The 23034-nt window shown below is 48.0% G+C and overlaps 1 protein-coding gene across 1 annotated transcript; it reads left to right on the forward strand.

The window, feature by feature from the left end:
* Positions 1–4454: 4454 nt before the first annotated feature.
* LOC119450983 (heme-binding protein 2) lies at positions 4455–21933 on the forward strand. The gene is made up of 5 exons (XM_049656986.1): positions 4455–4499; positions 19792–19863; positions 20290–20419; positions 21181–21361; positions 21712–21933. Exons 1-5 carry the CDS (start codon positions 4455–4457, stop codon positions 21881–21883), a joined length of 600 nt encoding a protein of 199 aa, XP_049512943.1. The 3' UTR covers positions 21884–21933.
* Positions 21934–23034: the final 1101 nt, after the last annotated feature.

Consider the following 23034-nt stretch of genomic DNA (forward strand, 5'->3'; position numbering starts at 1 on the left):
GACATAAAATATAGGCTGCTGATGGCTGCTGATATATATATATATATAGACACGTGTGCTTTCTTATCATTCTCCGGTTACCGCTTTTCGCCTGCCAACAAATGTTAAACGTTATCGCTCGGCATAGGACGCGCCTGTATGTATCAGAAATTTCTCGCATGTTATCCATGGTTCTATACCCAAGGAGGTTAAAGAAAAAAAAGTTTCTCTTTAACCTCCTTGGTTCTACCCGTTGTCTGTTGTCACCGAACCTTGTGTAAACTGATTGTATGCTTCTCCAGCTCTTAGGCGCCCGTTCCTGCATCGGCAGCGTAACCGAGCGAACGAGCACGGCGAAAGATGAAAGCGAACGCGGATCGCAGCGGGGGATGAAAAACGCGAGGAGGAAAGAGACGAGGAGGGTGCAGCGGCACCATGAGGCGTAAAGCGGATGAGGGCATGGCGAAAGCGTGAGAAGAAAAGCGTAGGGCGGCGACGATGGCTACGAGATGGCATCAGAGTAGCGCGCGTCGTTTGTATGGAAACAAAGCGCTGCATGAGTGGAGGTCTGTCTGCGGCGGCTGCTGTGAATCGCGCCCACGTGTCACCCACGCGCTCGCTCTCGCGATCTCCAGATTGGCGAGACAGTCGCGCCACACTTCGCTTCGTTTGCGACGTGCCGCACGAGACAGAATGTCCGCGCTAGCCATTATATCGCGAAATCAAAACACGTATACAGCTGCGCTCAAATTTGTCATTAGGGAGTATCGTAATCATCGGTGAATTTCTTTATTTTTTTTATTGGCGCCAGTATGCCTCACGGCATGAATTAAATAAACAGATGTAGGTCTGTTTCCTGGATGAAGTCCAGGAGCGGCCGGTGCAAAGGCCCGTGCGTTCAGCGCGTTAGGTCAGGTGGTCGCCAAGGCCGCGCAGGTGGCGGGTGCGGGCGTCGTGAAGGCCCGGACAGGCCTCCGGAGGTGGTCCAACATTGCCTTTGTGGCTGGGGCCGTGCAGAATGGGCAGACCATTTGGGGGAGGCTGTACACCGGACGTCCAAGTGGCCCGGATGGCAGGAGTCAAGGCGGCGCCCACGCGGATCCTCCTGAGCGCAACCTCCTCTCGGCTTAGGTCGCCGTGGGAGGCATGGCTTGCGGACGAGGAACAGGACAGTCAGCTGGCTCTCCTGGACCAAGCCCAGCGAGCCGCTCAAGCCAGTGGGGCCCTGGACTAGGGGCTCCACCCACGTTTTCCTTCTTGTTTTGCCTTTTCCCATTAAAGTTGACTCTCTCTCTCTCTCTTAGGCCGCCGGAAAGGTCCAATCCACGCGGAGGGAGTGCACGCGTGGAGCGCCGGAGTGATTCTTTGTGCAGGAGCAAGCTGTCCTTTGGGGACATACGAAATGCAGACAGCGGGTGTTGGACTTACGCTGGATGGCAGGCGACATCTGCGTCCAGTTGGGCAGGTGCAGACCGATGGGTCCACAGTACCCGGACAGGACAGGTGCACAAGTCGATAAGGTGGTGCACGTCTGAAGCTATATATCTAGGGAGCCGGTCACTTTTCGTAGCTCTCGAACAGCCGGCGTAGAGTCTGTGTATATAAGCAATCTACTCGGCGACAAGCAATGGAGTTTAGGTATCGTATGTGGCTGATAAACCGTATAGCTGCGAGCTCCGGCAATATGGATGGAAACGGTGCCTCTGTAATATAGGAGCATGTTTGTTGCTCGTCAGGTAGCATGAATGAATGAATAGACTTTATTGTACGAAGAGTGGTTGGTCTGGTTATTCTCGGGTGGAGCCGTCTTGTAGATCCCCACTCAGCATGGGGCATACGAGGCTGGTGTAAAACGCAGCCATCGATAGCTGCGTCTACGTATACCTCTAGTGAGTCACCGGTGGCCGTGAGGGCGGGCTCCCGTGCCACCTGACGGTTGAATTGTCGCAGGCGAGTCAGCGGTCGGTTGTCGCTGGCCTGGGCCATGGTTAAAAAAAATTAAATTATGGGGTTTTACGTGCCAAAACCAGTTCTGATTATGAGGCACGCCGTAGTGGGGGACTCCGGAAATTTGGACCACCTGGGGTTCTTTAACGTGCACCTAAATCTAAGTACACGGGTGTTTTCGCATTTCGCCCCCATCGAAATGCGGCCGCCGTGGCCGGGATTCGATCCCGCGACCTCGTGCTCAGCAGCCCAACACCATAGCCATGCACTGAGCAACCACGGCGGGTGCCTGTGTCATGGTGGATTTTCTGGTGAGGGTGCGACAGGCTGTGGCAGTGCTGGATTGTAGTAACGGGCTAAAGACGCCGCAGCAGGTACAGCTTGAGTGTTTAAGCGGTGAGCCAGATTTCATAGATCGTGTTTAGCTGCGCTTCCGCCTGGAGGGTTCGGATAGGGGTGAGCCGAGGAAGGCATGTGATCGCCCGCATGGCCTCTCAGTTCGCGGTTTCAAGCACGTATCCCAATCTCTCAATGTGAGGCGTTGAAACTGAGCTTAATAGACAAGCCGAGGTTGAAGGATCGGCCGCACCAAAACGCTGGTCATTCCAGAACCACCACCCCCGGTCTTTCGAGAAATGCGGCGGATAAGATGCAGGGTATTAGCGCTCTTCTGACGTGCGGAGCGAACCCATGGATGCAGTCGCAGAGCCAGATGCGTCTAGTTCGACTCCGAGCACACGGATCGTTGATACAGTGGTTAGCGCTTGGCCATTTAGGCTGAAACAAATGGGTGTCTGCAGGAGGTGACGCCTACCTCGTCTATTGGTGATGGACATGAATGCAGTCTTTGTGACAGAAAGTGTCAGCCCTATGCGGGCACACCAGTCTGAGGTCTTGTTCAGGGCAGTCTGGGGACCATCCGGCTGGCTTTGCAGGTCTACATGCAGTGTCCACCCTGTCACGTCGTCCACGTAAAGAAGGAAGACGGTATATCGAATACCGGCGAGTTGCCACGCGACGGGAAATAGGGCAATGTTAAAAAGTATCGGCGCCAGCACCGAGCCCTGCGGAGCACCCCGCTTCGAAACAAAAATGTCGGGTTCTTTCCTTGCTGACTCGGATACAGAAGGTGCGGTGTACCAAAAAGGACATCACGAAGTCAGACACGCGCGGCGGTAGTTTGAAGCATTGCATTTTGGGAATGATCGCCGAGTGGCTAACGTTGTCGTAGGCTTTCTGAACATCCATGGTGAGAAGGGTTCGAATGCTGATTGTTCTTCCTCCCACAAGCACCATGGACGTCAAATGGTCTAGGCCAGCTTCCGTGCCCAAGTGCGGTTGAAAGCCAATCTGGGCCGGATGGTACCAGACGTGCTTTTCCAACCACTAGGAGATGCGCGCGCTGCCAACATGCGTTCAAGAAGCTTGCACAACGTACACGTTAGGGCGATAAGCCAAAGATTGGACAGCTTGTCCGAAGGTTTTCCTGGCTTTGGTATTGGCACAACTTCGGCATGCTTCCATGATTCAGGCAGCTCTCCGGTCATCCAAATTACATTAAGCTGGAAGCAGCTAGCCACTGCAACGCAGGGCCATCGGTGCTCTTGAACACTATAGATCCCATCTGGGCATGGCGCGTTGCGTACTTTTGCCTGGTCAATGGCTGCCTGAAGCTCCGCCACTGTAAACGGCGCTTGCATGCCTTCGATTTTTGACTGACTGGTAGTGGCACCAACTTCCAGAGGAAGGCTATACGGACAGTCGAATTGTGGCGGGGCCTGATCGTACGCTGGGAAAAAGTCCTGGCTACTTTTGGTGCGAACTGGCTCGGCGTACATCCAGAAGACAGGCATGCACTGGCTGCTGAGCCCGGCGTGCGATCGCCTAATTTCATGCTCCGGAACGTTTGCCATATCGAGGCGGACGAAGAAGATGGGCCAAGCGACGCGCACCAGTCCATCCACCGTTCCCAGGAGAGGCGCTTCTCGCAGCGACGGGCTGATGCGGTGAGTCTGTTCAGGTTCGCACGAAGCTCAGCAGCGATCGGTTCTAGGTTTAAGGCTACTTCTGCACGACGGCGTGCTGCCCACAGACGCAAAAGATATAAATTCGGCTTTGGTATATTCTCCTCCACCCAATTGGAGTGCGTGGTGTCCTGCACGGCTGTGGTTAATAGCTGCAACGGGTCAGACGGTGTATCTGCGATCGAGGCGTTCAATTCCTTGCGGAATAAGTCCCACTCGGTAACGTAGCATTGACGGCGAAGGTGGTGGTCAGCGTTGGCTGACCGCAGTCAAACCGATTATCAGGGGGTGGTGGTCACTACCCCAACAGTCCGGCCCTCGGTCCCAGGAAACAGCATGCGTACCCAGCCACCACGAGAAGCCTGGCGCGCACGGTGGAGCACTGTGATGATCCCAACGGCGAGTAGAAGTGTCCGGGGTATTCAAAAGGACAACCTGTGCGTCTGTAAACGTGTCTAACACAATACTGCCTCTCGCACTTGAGGAAGGGTAGCCCCACGGCCGATGAGGCGCATTGAGGTCTCCTCCGACCAGCACTGGGCACCCAGAGTGAGTTCGACGAAGATGAGCTAGCCACCCTAGACGCAATCCAGGAGCGCTGCATGCCACTGTACAGACGCACGTAACATGACACCAGAATCACGTCTGTGCGCGCGAGACGAACCAGCACTGCCACCACTTCTTGCCACTCGTTACCCCACGACAGCAGGGGGACTTGCGTCTGAGGATAAGAAGTCGCAACATTTACTGCAGCCTTGCATGGGGGCCCCAGTGCTGTGGTGCAGCGTTGATCAGGGATGGTTGGGGAAGCACACGCAGTAAATCCGGTGGCGCGCGGAAGCCAGTTCGTCTCCTGTAGGTGCAGACACCAAGCGGAGAGCTTTCCCACCGCACAGCGATGGCGAAGCTTTCTTACGTACTTTATAGGCAAGTCCTCGGCAGTTTCACTGAAGGACACAATGGTGCCGCGTTGCTTTCGAAGGAGCAGTCATGGTAGCGGAGGGAGATTTGTCCAGCAGCACTTTTGATAGCTTTTGCAGTTTCCGGGACATAAAGTGGAAAAACTCAGCCGGGATCAGCTTGGCCTGTTTCGATACACAGGCGGAGGATAATTCAGGTACAGAGCGCGACACGTCTGTTTCACATGTCGTATTTCGTCCGGCGGATAGAGCGAGAATGACTCTTCATTGGGCGAGGCGCGTGACTTTCTCTTGGAGCTGAGCTATCTAGCTACTGCTACAGCTTCGCCAGATCGTCTGCTGTCGTATCAGTCAATTTAGCCAAAGTCGTATCACGCTCATCACGTGTTTGCCCCACTTGACGATGTCGCTGTACCGGAGTCATCGTAGTGAGTGGTGCCAGGTTATGTTAATGCTGGTGTGTCTTTTTCGAAGGTGGACAGCAATCGATCCGATTGCTCGTCGGAATGACACTGTCCCTTTCATCCGGTGTCAATGAACGTTGGCGCAGCTTGCGGCTGCGGTGGGCTTCGATAGCCTTCTGTTTGACTGGACAGTCTTTGGACGTTATGTCATGCATCATCCATTTGGCAGGGTTCGCATTTGTATGTGGGCGTCTCGGGCGACTTCATAAAAGCGTCGGCGGGATGTGGACACGAGGATTTCATATGGCCCGTACGGAAACACCGATAGCAGTGTACCATCCCGGGCTTATGCAGGATGTATTCATAGTACGTAATACGGCTTGGTGGAGCCCGAGGACTTTGGAGAGTGACCGGGCACGTGCGTCTGTGACTCATGTAACGAGCTGTCACGAACTTGGCCGTTATTTTGTAGCGATGCCTTTCCGATGCTAATTGCCTTTTCGCGCTTTTCGCGCATGGTCCGTGGTCAGAACGACGGTCCGCTCACGTTATTAACGGGATCAGCCGGCCGTGAGCGGTGGATGATAAGACTAGTATAGAATAAAGCATAACGCATCGCTACAAAATACCGGCCCTTGTGTATGGAACAGTTTAAAGCGTCAACAAGGCTCTTCCGTGACTCCCCCGGGTCAACACCAGAAACCACATACTGAAGCAAGCCCGAACCAGAAAGCAAGTACGCTTGCACTTGTACGGTAGAATCAGCTGTGAGTGGCAAAGCTTGCAGGTGAGTGAGGCGGTCTACATTCCCTAGCGAACGCACCCACACGGATGTGCTGTTGCTGGGATTGTGAATCGAGAAGCCTTGGAACGCAGTGGTTTTGAGGCAAGCGTCGAAGGCTGACTGAAGCAGGTGATTTGATAATTCTGATACGTCGAAGCATTCGTGTGGTTTCACCACTACTTTGTACTCCGACTCGGAACCGTGCGATGCAGAAGCTGCCGAGGAGTGGCATTCCGGCTTGCTGGCCGTACATTTGTAAACGCACAAATGCATGTCGCTGAAGGGCTTGGCCTAACAGTGCCAACGTGGGAGCGGCCCGCCTCGGCTTAAGTCGAGCCTCCGGACCTCTTTAAATAAAGTTTTCACTCACACACGCACTGGATTGCCCAAGGTACGCCGACGCAGGAAACTTCACATATTTCATAAAAAAAAGAAAAGAGACAGAAAGAGGGACAAAAAAATGAGAGCAGATTCACGTTCCAGTGAAGTAAAAGCCATCGGCTTCTCGTTTTTCTAAAAATGAGCTCCATCAGCAACCTTATCTGGACTTCATTTTCCCAATATGGTTGATCGATCGGTGATGCAATGAATTAATTAATCAGACCGCGGAATGCTGCAAACGACTTCAAGGTCACCAAACGCGCCCTTTATCACCTATCCGCGCCCATACATTCCAGAGTTCAGGTCTATGAGTATTCTATTGCTACATTACTGGTCTAATGTCTTGAAAGAGGCAATCGCATTGTCCTCGTTCAAATTTCAGTCATCACAGTGACCGCTAATCACAGGAAGGCGAACTCACTTTTCAGTCAATGTCATCATCATCATCAGACTATATTTATGTCCACTGCAGGACGAAGGCCTCTCCCTCCGATCTCCAATTACCCCTGTCGTGTGCTGATCCCAACTTGCACCTGCAAATTTCCTAACTTCATCACCCCACCTAAATTTCTGCTGTCCTCGACCGCGCTTCCCTTCTCTTGGTATTCATTCTGTAACTCTAATGGTCCACCGGTTATCCATCCTACGCATTACATGGCCTGCCCAGCTCAATTTTTCCTCTTAATGTCAATTAGAATATCGGCTATCCCCGTTTGCTCTCTGATCCACACCGCTCTCTTCCTGTCTCTTAACGTTAGGCCTAACATGTTTCGTTCCATCGCTCTCTGTGCAGTCCTTAGCTTGTTATCGAGCTTCTTTGTTAACCTCTTAATTTCTGCCCCATAGGTTAGCATCGATAGGATGGAATGATTGTACACTTTTCTTTTCAACGACAGCGGTAAGCTCCCAGTCAGGATTTGGCAATCCCTGCCGTATGCACTCCAACCCAGTTTTTATCTTCTGTAAATTTCCGTCTCATGATCAGGGTCCCTGTGAGTAATTGGCCTAGATAAACGTACTCCTTTACAGACTGTAGAGGCTGAATGGCGATCATGAATTTTTGTTCCCTTGCCAGGCTATTTAACATTACCTTTGTCTTCTGCATATTAATCTTATACTCAATTCTTACACTGTCCTCAATCATTTGTTGTAATTCGTACCCATTGTTGCTGAATAGGACGATGTCATCTGCAAACCGAAGATTGCTGAGATATTCGCCGTTAATCCTCACTCCTAAGCCTCCCAGTCTAAGAGCATGAATACTTCTAAGCATGCAGTCAATAACATTGGAGAGATTGTGTCTCCTCGCCTGACCCCTTTCTTGATAGGTAACTTTATACTTTTTCGAGGAGAACCAATGTAGCTGTGGAATCTTCGTAGATATTTGCCAAGATATTCACGTATGCCTCCTGTACTCCTTGATTACGCAATGCCTCTTTGACTGCTGGTATCTCTACTGAATCAAAGGACTTTCCATAACATATTAAAACCATATAGAGAGGTTTATTGTACTCCGCAGATCTCTCGATTACCTGATTGATGACATGGATGTGATCCATTGTAGAATATCCCTTCCTGAAGCCAGCTGTTTTCTTGGTTGATTTGAAGTCAAGTGTTGCCCTGATTCTATTGGAAATTATCTTGGTGAATATTTTATACAATACTGAAAACAACCTAATCGGTTTATAATTCTTCAATTCTTTAACGTACCCCTTCTTATGTATGAGTATAATGTTGGCGTTCTTCCAGCTTTCTGGTACACTTTAAGTCGTGAGGCATTGCGTATAAAGGGCCGCAAGCTTTTCAAGAATGATATCTCTTCCATCTTTTATTAAATCGACTGTTATTCCATCTTCTCCAGCCGCTTTTCCCCGAGTCATTTTTTGCAAGGCCCCTCTAACTTCATCGCAAATTATAGAAGGAGCCTATGTATCCTGTTCATCACTACTTCGAATGAAGGTAGCTTGGCTGCTCTGGGAACTGTACAGGTCAGTATAGAATTCGTCCGCTGCTTTTACTATGTCATCGAAATCGCTGATGATATTGTCCTGCTTATCTTTCAGTGCATACATCTTGCCTTGTCCTACGGCAAGTTTTCTTCTCATTGATTTCATGCTGCGTCCATCTTTTACTGCTTCCTCAATCTTTTCCACGTTATAATTTCGAATATCCCTTGCTTTCTTCTTGCTGATCTGTTTTGACAGTTCAGCGAATTCTATCTGAACTCTTGAGTTTGCCACTTTCATGCTTTGTCGTTTCTTTATTAGGTCCTTTGTTACTTGGGAGAGCTTACCTACTGGTTGCCTTGGTGCCTTACCTCCCACTTCAATTGCTCCTAGTGAGTCCCATTGAGTCCGAGTCTGAGGGATCCGCAGTTAGTACAATAAACGGTGTGAGTCTTGTGAGTCGAGCTGGGTTCGCGTTTGCTTGCTCAGTTAATCTCAGTTGAAGTGGGGGTCAGTGTTGGAGTGAGTCCCAGTGAGTCGGAGCATGTGTTTGTGTTTGCTCTAGTAAGGTTGCATCAGACGTGATTCCATGTGTTTTTGAGTCTAGGAGGCTATTTGCGAAGCTGAGTCACGGTATCAGAGTGACTCTCAGGATGCATCCGCGAAAGTTGTCCGTTGCAAAGTAACACTGAGTGAGGAAATGTGAATAAAAGTCTTAGTGGGGCTAGCTCCTGCACTGCTTGGCATTAAGTGCACTCCCTACTCCTAGGGTGTATGGTGCTAGGCAGTATCGAAGATGAATGTATCTCAGATACTATCTTAGATACTCCTTGGGTATCTTATATCTGTATCATGATACGTCTCAAGACGTGTATCAGTATCTGTATTTCCGATATATGAGAGAATGCATCGTGTATCTTGAGATACAAGATACTGCTATCGCAACATATTAAACATATGGAAATTATAATGAAACTTGTTACAGATGTTAGGTAGGAAGGGGATTCGAGAAACATTATAATACCAAATACTCCATTTTTCTCATGTGCGTCGACACGAGCCGTTTTAAGCTATTTTCCAAGGCGCTGAATTTTCCATTGTCTGACCTTAACAGGTAAGTTGACAATACTTCATGCTTAAATGTCATAGCTATTAGTGGTGCCGCCTGTATCGTGTTTCTACGTAGTGACTGTGATTGTGTGATACAGAACCGCCTTTCTATTTTACTTTGATATATTCTTCTTTTTTTAGGTCGCAGTTAAATTTCTTACTGTTGCAAATTACCAGGTAATTAGAGCTATAAGTAGCGGTAGTGTGAATAGCGGTGGTATACTGCGACGCTTTGTGCCACTACAATACGTATAAAACGTTTTTGGGCAGCACAAGTTTTCTCGTAGAAGAAAAATTGTAAAAGGATTGCACGTTAATAGATATGTCGCTAACGAACGCTTTATGCCAGCAGATAAGTAGAATATGAAAGGTCATTGCAGCTTTATGTGATACAGCTATGTATACACGATCCGTCACAAAAGATGTCGCTACCTGCGTTGTTGCTGCTGCACACCTGTCCGGTGATCCGGTATTGCGCAAACGGCAAAACATCTACGGACATCGTAAAACTCCACTGCGGTATTTGCGCCATCGTGCAGAGGCTTCTTATTGACGTTCTTGAAATTAGATGACGACCAGCTAGCTGGTCGGTAACCAGAGTAACGACTTCTATCAATTACAAAAGCGACAAGCAAAAACCGATGACAGCGCAGCGTATAAAGAGCTTTCATGTTAAGCAGCTAAAGACAACCCCAATGAATTCTTTCGGAATTAAAATATTATACTTTGAGCAAGAAAGGCAAAATTTTGAGCTACTAACAGACATTTCCTTCGAATGAAACAAGGTTGGTCGGAGTTAAGAAATTTTCAAGCAAACATTTTTGTGCATACGCGTTTGCTGCTACATTATATAGATCTACAATAAGAAATTTGCGAATGTATACAAATGGAAAATATCGTATCGGATACAATAATGGCGGTGTTATTTTGTGTCTGTATCTCAAGTACGTGTTGCCCAAGTATCTTGTATCGTATTATGATACAATTGCAAAGTATCTTTGCCCAGCCCTGGAGTGTATCTAGAGGTATCTCGATTGAGCAAATACCCTTTGCGTGAGCTCGTGATTCCTAGTTTGGGCTAGTTATGAGCCCGCCAACCTGAGTCTTAGTGTGAACCAATCTGTATATGAATTTTAGCGAGTCCGTGATCATATGAGTTTTTACAAGCCTGATCCAATGATTCCACGAGTTTGTGCGAGTCCGTGATTCCGTAGGTGGCATTGAGTCTGAGCCTTTGATTCCGTGAGTCTGAATTATTCGGTCACTCCGTAAACCGGAGCCAGGCCAATGCGTATGAGTCCATGAGCCCCTGAGCCTGAGTGAGCCTGCCTGACCCTAATTATTGGGTCAGACACGGCCGATTAAAAGTGAGCATGGCCGATTGAAATTTGTGCGAGTTACGTCTGAGTGAGCCCTAAGTTATGTTTTTTGTGCGCGAGTCTGAGTAAGCTCTCTTTACTTTCCCTACCTAGTGCCAATGTTGTTGAGCATATAGTTATAACGATCCGAGATGCAACGAAGGCTCCGTTTTATCACGAGGACAGTGGAATTAACGTCAGAATTTGTGCTTTGTGGTTCGGCACTGCAAAGCAGAGATATTCAGACCAACTAATCGGTTATGGCGAACGCACTACAGCTCCGTAAGTTACATGGTAACGCTACACCCTTCTCCGTGCCCCCTCCCCCCAATTCACTACATGCACCTTCTTATTATCTCTCGCCAAGTCGTTAGCACGTTGCAAGCGGGATGCCGTAGCGGCATTTCTTCTGGACACCAGAGGCAAGAAAGAACAGACGCAAATGTCGTTTTCCGGTTCGTGTTTTACCTCGCTTTCATCTCTCGTTGCGTTGTGCCACGGAGCAAGAGGTCGCGGGTTCGATTCCTGGCCGCGGCGGCCGCATTTCGACGTGATATGGATTGCAAGAACACTCGTGTGCCGAGCTTTGTATCTGCAGATTAAAGAACCGAAGGTGATCACAATTAACCCGGAGCCCTCGGCGACGGTGTCCCTGCGTAGCCATTGCGTTGCTTTGGGACGTTCATTCTATATATACATGCGCACAGAAAACGGCCCGACATCCGAGCATTACGGTAGCCGAGGAGTGCCTCAAGGCGGAGTGCTTAGCCCGACGCTTTTCAATCTAACCCTCATTGGATTAGGTGACAACCTGCCAAGCACCGTACGACTTTCCATCTATGCGGAGGACATGTGCATTTGGGCATCAGGTGTAACACGACTTTAGCTTCGCGCTCTCCTTCAGAAGGCAGCCACAATGACATCTTGCTACCTTCGTCAACAAGGACTTGAAATTTCATGTGGAAAGTGCGCAATGGTGGTATTCACCAGGAAGCCAATGTCTGATTACGGCATATCAATTAACGGACAGCTTATACCATACAGCAGAAGTCACAGGTTCTGGGGAGTCGTAATTGACAGTGAGCTGTCTTGGACTCCGCACGTGAATTGCGTGAAAAAGCGGCTGACTGCTATCTGTCACTTGTTCAGGTTCCTTGCAGGAAAAAGTTGGGGAGTATCTATACACGCTATGTTACAGCTGTACATGGTGTTGTTCGTTGGATTCCTGTGGTACAGCCTGCCTGCAATATCCAACACCTGCAAGTCTAACCTGCGTACGATTCAGAGCATTCAAGCCCAAGCCCTTAAAATATGTCTTGGCTTAATTACCACGGAGCGCGTCAACGGCTGAAACCATTTCTATTGCGCAGGATTACCCACTCACGACGCACATTACCGTTGAGACAATGCGTACGCATCTCAGACACTATGCTAGGTCCCCTTCCCGCCATCTGGCGAGTCTCACTGCTGAAAGGCCCTGCTCAACATTTAGCGCTTCTGTCAGTGCACATCGTGCATAGTTTACTTCAGGGTGCGCACCTGCGGCCAAGCCAGTGTTTCCTCCGTGGTGTTTGAGCCGTCCACAAGTACATATGACGATTCCAGGACAACAGAAGAAGTCAGATCTACCGGCCCCTGCTCTAAAACAACTGAGCTCACTCCTCTTGTATGAAAAGTACAGCAACCACGTGCACATCAATACCGATGGATCGACTACGTCGTCCAGTTCTGGTGGTGCAGTGGTTACACCAACGTGAGGAATAACACTGCAGTTCAAGACATCGCATGTCACGACCTCAACGGTGGCAGAACTAACGGCTCTGCGTCGTGCACTGGAATTCATCGATTCTGAAAGACCTAGAAACTGGGCTGTGTTTTCTGACTCAAAACTGGCATTACAGTGCACGCAGTCAGTTCTCCGACGCGGATGTCAGGAACAGCTGGCATACGAAATCACGTTCAACAAAAAGGCCACGAGGTTGTTTTTCAATGGGTACCTGGTCATTGTGGCATCAGTGGCAATGATTCCGCAGATAACGGTGCTCGCACATCACGTCAAGAAGAGCACAGCGTTCCGATTCCGCTTTCGAGGACAGAGGCCGCAAGGCAGCTTCGACACCTGGCACGCAGTCTCTCACTGACCGAGTGGAACTCGCCAAACTTACGACTTACACGACTGCATCAATTAAACCCCTCACTGCAACTCCGACCTCCATTCGGACTTCCTCGACGTGAAGCTTCGCTTCTCTGCCGCCTTTGGTTAGGAGTTGCCTTCGCAAAGGCATACTCTACATTAATTGGAGTGACCGACAGTGCAGCATGCGACGTCTGCGGCACCGACGAAACTATCGACCACCTGCTGTGCCACTGTCCACGATATGCTCCAGAAAGACAAGAACTTGCTAACGCGCTAAAAAAACTGTACAATCGGACGCTTTCCGTGCAGGTGCTGCTGGAACACCGCCCCGCCCCCATCGCTCGTCGGCCCATAAAGCGGTGAAGGCACTTTTGTGCTTCTTGAGGGCGACGGGCTTGTGTGAACGTCTGTGACTATTTGTGCAATACCACACGCGTCAGCGAACTCACCGCTAATTTCTATCTTTCCTTCCCTTCTCTCTCTCCCTGTCATCTTTGTGTTGCCCTTTCCCATTCCCCCTGTGTAGGGTAGCCAACTGAACGTTATTATGGTTAACCTCCCTGCCTTCTGCTTTTCTCTTTCCTCCGCCTTGGGACGTTGAATTTCTCTCAGTCATTGAATTAATACTGACTCGTCCCATCACTGTCCGCATTCGAATCAGTTATCTATACTGAATTCGGTTTATGCGGAAGTCCTTCAATGTCGAACGCGTTCAGTTGACCATTTTCTGAGCAGGAAGAGTGAACAGCCTCGCTCATTAAGGTGGACTAGGGATTGTCACTTTCGATGTGTCGCTTATCAATTTCTCCAGTCGCCGCAGTTTCTGGTTGAGCTTGGTGGCATTCATAAAACGATTACTTAGTTCATTCACTACCGCGCATTTACGATACATCGCATAGGCAAATTTCTATTTGGCCACTCGCCTCGTAAACGAAAAGGGCAACCCATAGTCATAACCCCAATTGCTTATAGCAAAAGGTAGCACTGCAATCAATGCCGACGACTGTTTTTTTTTTTTTTTGACCGTTTTCCTTTTACGTTTAATTAATTTCAGCCATTTTCAAAGAAGTGCGTAAAAATATCATTGGCAAATTGAATTTTTTTTCTCATTGAAACGTGTCAAAAATATAGATACGTTCTTTGGACAATATCTTCTGCTTGCAATGGGCGATTTTCGAACAAGCCGTGCAGCTCACGTTTGGGCTTTTTTTCAGTAGGATATCATAGTTCCGCGGAATCCAGGTGCGTGGAGTATACCATGCAGCATAACGAACTTACGACAGATTTTTCACCATCGACTGCATACCAGGATACAATAAATACCGTCATGTCTCGTTAATATGGACAACACTAATATAGACACCCCGCAATCTGGACGAAATATTCACCGGTCGGTTGTCACGATCGGTCGGTTGTCATGCATTTCTGCCCAGGTAATATAGAAACTGGTAGTCCGAACTATGGATGGCCTCTTCGGCCGTCCGAAGAGTCCGAAAATGCTCCGAAAATGCATTTTGCAATGCATTTTCGTCTCGTTATTATGAACACTGCTTCACATTGGGATGGAAACAGCGCATAGGCGAGGACAAGAAGGAAAGGAGGTCCAAAGGTAGACAGAGCACTGTCTACGTCAGGAAAGCCGAACAAAGCACGAAATACGTATCTGCATGCGGGTAGTAACACCATGACCAGGAAGAAAGGTGATTACGAAGCCCTTCCCACCCCCACTTCGCCTACTCGCCCCATCTTTTCACCTCTGTTGCGTCGATCTGAAAGGCAAGGTTGGACGATTTCCGCATGTTAGTTCGTAAGTGTCAAAAAAAAAAAAAAAAACGATAGTAGGCGGGTAGGGCGTGGAACATAATCCGGTTTCACGAACCTATAAAACAAAAGAGCTAATGAACGTCGCAGTGTCACAAGAGGGACATGCTGAACATGTCACTTCAAATATATAGCTGACGTGTTGTGCTTCCTGGACACCAAAGTAGGGTAGAAATCATCAGTGCGAACCATTGTTTACAAATCTTTGTGTGTGAACAAATGGTAGTTTCGCGTTTGTGACGCTTATAACTGAATGTTAACTTTCTTCTTTTCTCTCTCTCTCTCTCTCTCTTTTTTTTTTCTTTTTTTTACCTTGATTCGTTATTATGGACAACTCGCATTATGGACGATTTTCCTGGGAAACGGAAGCGTTTCTATTAACGAGACATGACCGTAGCAACGGTGATCTGAACGGAGGAGGACCCCGTGGCAAACGAATTCACTGTATAGACGCGGTGGAGTGAGGTTTTCTAAAAAAAAAAAAAAAAGTATGCCTTCCCAAAATTTATATCTCCGCTGCCTACTGCGACAGCGCCGACTGCTGTCGTTTATATGTCAAGTCACTGAAGTAACCGAAGGGTCGTGATATACTAAACAGCTATACACTAACAGCTATATGCTATACAGCTATAGGAACCACAATTAATTGTCAGGTACGCGTTAAGACACGTCCATTACTGAATTGCTCTTAGAAAATTAACTTGTACCATTTCTCGTCTTATTTTGGAAAATGCACTTGTTGCGAGCGCGCAAACACAGTGAACGAATGCAGCGTGAGGACCAGGTTCTGTTATAAGTGAAGTCGACTAGATATCTATTACGTTTGCATTTACGAGCCGGAAATATATTGCTGTGTTTTCTCTACAAGCTGATTTACGTGTCTTCGCGCAACTACGAAGAGGTGCGCTACGTTTGCTGCGCCATCGTTGTAATGAGAAGAAAGCACACATTGCACTCCCCCTCTCCCCTCGCGGAGTGCTGGAAATTGTGTTATGTGCTGTCATAGAACGTTCACTGTTACCTGTGATTTAGAATTTTTAGCGTCTTTTCTTTAGTAAAAGAGCATCAATTCTGCGATATGTATCTGACGCACACGGTGGCTTAAGAGGAAAATAGACGAGCAAGGGCATGTGCCCTTGTGTTACTTTCTATCGACTTCAAAGATACAAAATTACCTTGAGAGAGAGAAGGATAGCGAAAGAAAGAGATAAGGAAAGGCAACGAGGTTAACCAGGTAGCGCCTGGCCATACCAGGCCGAACACGCCGGTTATCGTCCGTTCTCGTCCAGTTCATCCGTTAGCTTGACCCTGCAATCTGAACAGCATCTTGGGTTAGGCTTACATCAAGCAGCTCATTAAACGGCAGGCACCGTTTAATGGAAATGTTAAAAGTTTGAAGAACGCAGAAGCAACCTGGCAGCTGAAGACGTGGTCCTCTAGCGACACTCCTGCCCCTTGCTGTTCATTCGCCGATTTGCGGTGGGTGAGCAGCGGCCATCCTAAAAGCGGTCGTGAGAGACAGCAACGAAATAAATAAATATAATATATAACAGAAACGGGACACGGAAACAAGGGATAATGCGAGCGGTACGGTCATGGCAATCCCGAGAACGGAGGAAAAAAAAAAAGAAAAAAAAATGGCCACACGGCGAGCATAGCTGCCTTGATGAATCTACCTGCTCCTATGCTTCCGGCTGTCTTCCGGGATTGAAGAAGTTGGAACAAGGTTTTATCAGCGGGCGCAGTAGTAGCGTTTCCCTCTCGGTTGCTCTCCCTCTCTCGCCTTCGTCCTCTAGTTGACCGTCGCTTGTCTTCGCGACAGCTTTGAACCCTCCGGGTGACTGAGTCGGACCACAACTGACGGTACAAGAGGAGGAACGACACACCACAGCGAAGGGAGAAGAAAACTCGCGCACGCGCGTCCTCCTTCCCGTTGAGCGCGTTCTTTTTATTCATTTTTTTTTTTATTTTTTTTTTTTTCGCTTCACTTTGCTCCGCCGGGCGGCAGCCCACCTGTCGAAACAGCGGTTTCCGGAGAGGAAGGAGAAAGGGCGGGAAGTGGAGTGGCCCTGCGGCCGAGCACCGGTCACGCGGGCCCGTTCCGCGGGGGGTCCGACCGCGGGGCGAGCGCGCTGCTCCCTTGCCCGGCGAGAAACCCTTGCCGCCCAGAGGCTGCGGCGACAAGTTCAAGGTGAGCGCTGTTCCAGTGCCTCCGTCGGCGCGTGCGGTGCATCGACCCCGGTGCTGCGCGCAGTGAGGGGCACCGTTGAGAGAAAACGGCCGGGACCAGTTGGGGGTCAGCCGGTTTCTTCTGCCGCTCGGGATCACGGCCACAGGGTGGCCGGTCACGGGGACCCCCCCGCCTCCTTCTTCCGCATCGGCGAGGGAACCAAGGACGCCTATAAAGGGGGGCGCCCGAACCACACAGCGCCGCGCACAACAACGGCTCTACCTCTCCTCTTCCGGCCACGGTGAGCAGAAGTCCCGAGCGCTCGCGCATGCTCCTCAGCGTCGCTGACGCAACGCTAGCGGACAGCCGCGCGGCTGTCCCCTAGCCGAGCCGTCCGTTACGCGTTGCTCGGCGAAATGGCGCCCGTCTGCGCGATCGACGACTCCGACGCACCGTTCGTTTCGTGTGTTTCAAGGAGACGATTAGCGGAGTGTCATCGTGCAGGGCGCGCGGAGGTAGCTTCTGCCGCGGTGGGTTCACGCGGGCGCTCTCCCGCAGTGTAATGTTGCTCCAGCGACGCGACTTCGTGGTTCCGTTATTCTCTCCGTTGTGGTATTTTTCCCGCAAGTGTATAAGCTCTAAGCACTCACGTAATGTTAAACAGACTGCCACTCGCGTTCTATTTGTGATCTCTACTGGCTGTCTTCTTTTTTTCAATAAGGAAGGGGGTGAATGCGATAGCAGTAACATTGCAAACAGTCCAGCAAAAGCGTTTCTTTGGGTTGACTTTAAGAACTACAGTAGCAGTAAAGTGCTCAGATGTCCATAAGGCACATGCATTACGTTCGACAACCGACGCGCGTAACGGCGTTCAGAAAACACTAAACACATTGTTTCGTTTTCCGATTTCACAAAAACTTCGTCTTGGTGTTATCACAAAATATTTGGCCATGTCGATCTCCAATAGAATGAATATATTATTATTATTATTATTATTATTATTATTATTATTATTATTATTATTATTATTATTATTATTATTATTATTATTATTATTATTATTATTATTATTGATAATAATATCAATAATGATGTAGTCAGCCACTCGCTGCTTCTGATCAAGCTTGCGCACTTTGATGTTGACTCGTCAGTTGTGAATCTCTTGCGCAGTTATCTTCTTGGTAGATCCTGTTATGTTAACGTCAATGGCCAAACGTCTTCTTACATGGCAACTAGCGGCGTCCCTCAAGGATCAGTATTAGGACCACTCCTTCTTTTAATTTTTATTAATGACGTTCTTTCTGTTATTCGGAACTCTTCTTTCCTTCTATATGCCGATGACATCAAGATTTTAAAGAAAATTCACACTGTTGATGACTGTCGCGCCCTGCAGTGTGATATGTTTTCCTTTTCTAAATGGTGCAAGGATAATAACCTTACCGTGAATGCTGCTAAGACCAAAGTCATAACTTTCACACGCAAAACAGCAAGTATTTCTTTTTCTTATTCTGTAGATTCTGTGCCGTTGTGTAAGGTCTGCGAGATCAATGATCTTGGCGTACTTTTTGATGCAACCTTACACTTTTCGGCTCACACTAAACGTGTTGCAATGCGGGGTATGCGCTCTCTTGGTTCTGTATACAGACTATCGAGGGAATTCAAGTCTCCTACACCGTTCCGCAAATTATACACAACCATCTGTCTTCCTCAACTCGAATATGCGTCGGTCGTCTAGAATGGCTCTTCTAGATCCAACAGTGACATTATAGATCGTGTCCAGAAAAAGTTTCTAAGCATATATAATCACCGCTTTGCAAACCTGGACATTGCACCCTGTACTAGCACTGTTGGATTGTTGTCATTGCCCTCACTTCCCGACCGACGTAATCGCGCTGACCTTCTCTTTCTCTTCAAACTCCTTCACGGTAACCTCACGTGTCCCGAACTTCTCAGCTGTGTCATGTTCCGTATCCCACGCAAGATCACCAGAGAACATAGACCTTTCCATGTTCCTGCCTGTCATCACGAACACTCAACTGTCCACAGGATACAGAATCTTTATGACGCTTACTTTCGTGAACTTGATATCTTTCATAACTCCTTGTCATCGTTCTTTTCCGAGCTTTGCCTTGTGTTATGATTTCATGTATTGTTCAAGTGCCCTTCTCCTCCTTTTTCTTTTGTATTTACTTTGCGCTTTGTTGTCGGTACTCTCTTCTTTTCACAATTTTTATTTTTATTCATTTATTTTTTAATGATTTTTCCCTGAGTGTTTTGTTTTTGGTTTGTAATGTATGCGTGCGCCAGCACTCGGACCTTAGGGTTGTTCCTGGGCACGTTAAATAAACATGATTGATTGATTGATTAATTGATTGATTGATTGATTGATTGATTGTTATCCGCGTAAACGGTGCAGTCCAGAAAAAGCTAACTGAAAGTAAACGCAAAACACTTTGCTCTACAGTTGCTTGCGATCACAGAGTGGTGCAAATTTTTACTCTGACATTATCTTCACAACGACTATTGACCTAAATACTGGAAGACAAAGTTCGTAGAGTTGAGTCAGCCTGATGTCAGTACTTATATGTGCCGTAGCGCAAAAACTAATTTGATGTTTTCTTTTTCTTTCTTATGCAGGTGATTCCAAAAAATACGTGCTATAATGCGGACTTTAACGGTAGTAATAGCAGTGATCATCATCCAAGTAAGTTCACGTCATTTGTGCAACTTGTGCATCTGATTTCATGATACATTAATGGTCGAATGTCGATTTGTTTTTGCTTATGTATTTATTTTCCACTGCGTTTAAGGTTGCATCCGCGTACTCCTGCACTTGGCGAGGTGTCGAGTGTATAGACTATGAAGTGATCTCGAACGAAGCTGTAAGTGTTTTTAATTATTATTATTATTATTATTATTATTATTATTATTATTATTATTATTATTATTATTATTATTATTATTATTATTATTATTATTATTATAAACAATGAATAAAAAATATCAATCTCGAAAAGAAAAGTGTACATACATGCGCCTACGGTTACATGTATGTACACTTTTCTTTTCAAGATTGTTATTTTTTATTCATTGTTTGTTTTTTTTACTGATATTCCCCTGCTGTATTTCTTTTTCTATGTATACGCGAGCCAGCACTTGGGCCTCATGGTTGTTCTTGGGACACGATAAATAAATGATGGATTGATTATTATTATTTTTTATTGTTGTTGTACTTTGGTCAACAGAGCTTTTGCACCCGTTTTTGTTCCACCTTGACATTTTCACATAGTTTGCGTGCTGATACGCAGGAATACGAAGAACGCCAGTACCCGGAAACCATGTGGATCAGCGTGACCACACAAGCGATGACACTTTTTGAAGCGAAGAGGAAGAGCTTTCGCAAACTCATTTATTACATCCAGGGCTTCAATGACCAGAGTGAGTGTTGGCCTCACAATCGACCGACTTCAACATTTCCACAGAAAATATGGCTCGTGTTGTTTACGACGATTATAATGAAATCTTGAATTAGAGGCATTAGGGCTCGTATTTTGTTAGTCTTCATTCTAATAATTGGTCGGGATAATGTAACGATTCTATTCCAATTATTGTCATTTTCGCGTTTCGTCTGTTATCCGCCTACGTCGTATCACCAGTCGAGAGTGGTGATTGATAAGAAATAAATATAGAATGTAGCGAAAGGAATCACTACATTATACTAACTCTTTATCTGTTCCTCTAAGTGTCGCGTTTGAGTTGACAAGCTCTGTATCACAGATCAACCAGGTTGTCATCCATATTAAAATGAAACTGAAGTTGTATCCGCAAGACAGCAAATAATTGTTAAAGGCTTCCTACGTCGTTGGTGGCAGAGTGGCGTCGTAAGAGGGGGATAAGAAGAGAAATTACGCTTCAGGCGTATAATGGAGTAACCTGACACGTGCATCTTCAAACTGTTGAACCTACTACAAATCAGGTAGTACAGGAAGCTTATTAAGCAAAATTATAGAAGATCAAAGATGATTCCCTCACACAAGCTGCAGGAGGAGCTAGATTACTTCGATTTTTGTATAAGCTATGTAGAGTGGAAGATACATTTGCGAACGACTATGCAACACTGAAGAAATGACTATGCAACACAACAAAAATAAGCAAACGGGATAGGTGGATAAGCTTTAATTGAAATTTCCGGCCCGCAGACGTGACGGTGGACCTGACCACACCGCACCGGACCTTGGTGAGCCGTGGAGCGAGCGGACGGCGCTTGGCCAACTACACCATGGCGTTCCCGCTGCCGGCCAACCTCTATATGAACCCGCCACAGGCCAATGACAAGGACATCTGCATCACTGTCGAGCCGCCGCGCCGATACGCCGTGAAGTAAGTCACCCGCTGTATTCATTGGTGTTCACTACGTCGCTTCTATAGTGCGGCAGATGAGTGCATCCAGCTCCAAGATCAATTAACGCGTGGCCAAAGTCTCGGCTGACGGGCGTATCTCTAGTTTGCCTCCTTTGGTGCGTGTTAGTGTGCGTGTGTGTTGTTGGTAGTGGAAGCGAGTTTGCCATTGAATGACAGCCGTAATAAGGGTGTGGAAAGCAAGAGACTGGCAATTCACCGCAAATAGTTTGATTTTGCTCCACCTCAATCGCTCGAACGTTGTTGATCGTCTCTTAGCGATTTTCATTGCGCCCCCGCTAACCACTAGAGTCGGCTTCTCCTTTGTCTAGGGTGTTCGGCGGGCAGCCCAACGAGCAACAGTGGTTGAGGAAGGCGGAAGAGTTCATCCAGGCGATGCGGAAGGATCGCCGTGTAAACTTGGACCAATTCTACGTGGCCCGGTACGACCTCATATTCTGGGTGCTGGAGCGTCGCAACGAGATATGGCTAAGCATGAAATGAGAAGCACTGGTTGCCGTCGCCGCCACTACGATCTCCGCACCGCGACGCAGCTGCCACGAGTATTGCGCGCGGGCCCCACCACCGCCACCTGGTTCCTGTCTGTTACCCCCCCCCCCCCCAACCCCCCACCCCGGAGGCGTCAGATCAGGAGCGCACCTGCTGCTCCCTAGGCGCTGAGCGTCAGGGCGTGGCTATTTATTCGTTCCTTTACTCACTGGGCATCTTTCAGCAAGTGAATGGCTGATACAGATGACAGTGACGATGTCTATCTTTACGAAGGCAAACACACGCAGCGAAAGAATACCTGCGCTTTCAAGATTCACCGCAGAATAGCAGTCGTGAGACAAGCTCAGCTTATTAACCACTGAATTGTTATCTAAATTCGTGGTTTCGTAATGGCTTCTGTGCAAAAGCAGATTGGAAAACGATTGAGTTAGACGCTTGTTACCGTCAAGTATAGGGCCCTTCACTCGACGGCACTGAATGAACGTAGCACAAATGACACCTGCACGTGTAAGAGGCCTAGACCCCGTGTCGGCGAACGCCTGCGCTGTCCGCTCGCTTCGTGCATTCTCTGCCGCCAGCTACACAATGCTGACATTACTGTGAATTTCAAAAGCGTTGCGCATTCTGTTCGTAAGTTACCACGAACGAGACCGTGGCTTGCAGCGTGGATGTGAATCACAGCGCGAAAACCGTACACCACGACGAAAAGAGGCAGACACAAGGCCTTGCGCCCCGAGTAGGAAAAAAAAAAAAAAAAGCGCGATAGACAGGGCGTGAGCCAGGGCCAGACAACACTCTCTCTTCCTGTCAATTGTGTTGTTTTTCCTCTTCAAGCCGTGAACCAACCAGCCCATGCGTATTCTGCCTTGTGTCTCATCTTACCAACCTTGGTGTGGTTTTTTGCGGTGGGAATCATGTCTATGCGAACTACCAACGAGCCCCGTTGGCATACCACGTTGATTATCGAGACGGGCGGGCTAGACGGTGCAGCGACAAAGCTAAATGGCGAACTTATTTTTCAGGACGACCGGACGAATTGCTAGTTCGTTTTTTCTCGCCGTCTGTACCAACCGTAAGATATAATTAAGAATTTGTTCACCAGAACTTACCCATCGCGTTTATGAAGTTCATGTGCAGGAGCAGCG

Source organism: Dermacentor silvarum, chromosome 1, assembly GCF_013339745.2.
Source record: "Dermacentor silvarum isolate Dsil-2018 chromosome 1, BIME_Dsil_1.4, whole genome shotgun sequence".
NCBI lineage: Eukaryota > Metazoa > Arthropoda > Arachnida > Ixodida > Ixodidae > Dermacentor > Dermacentor silvarum.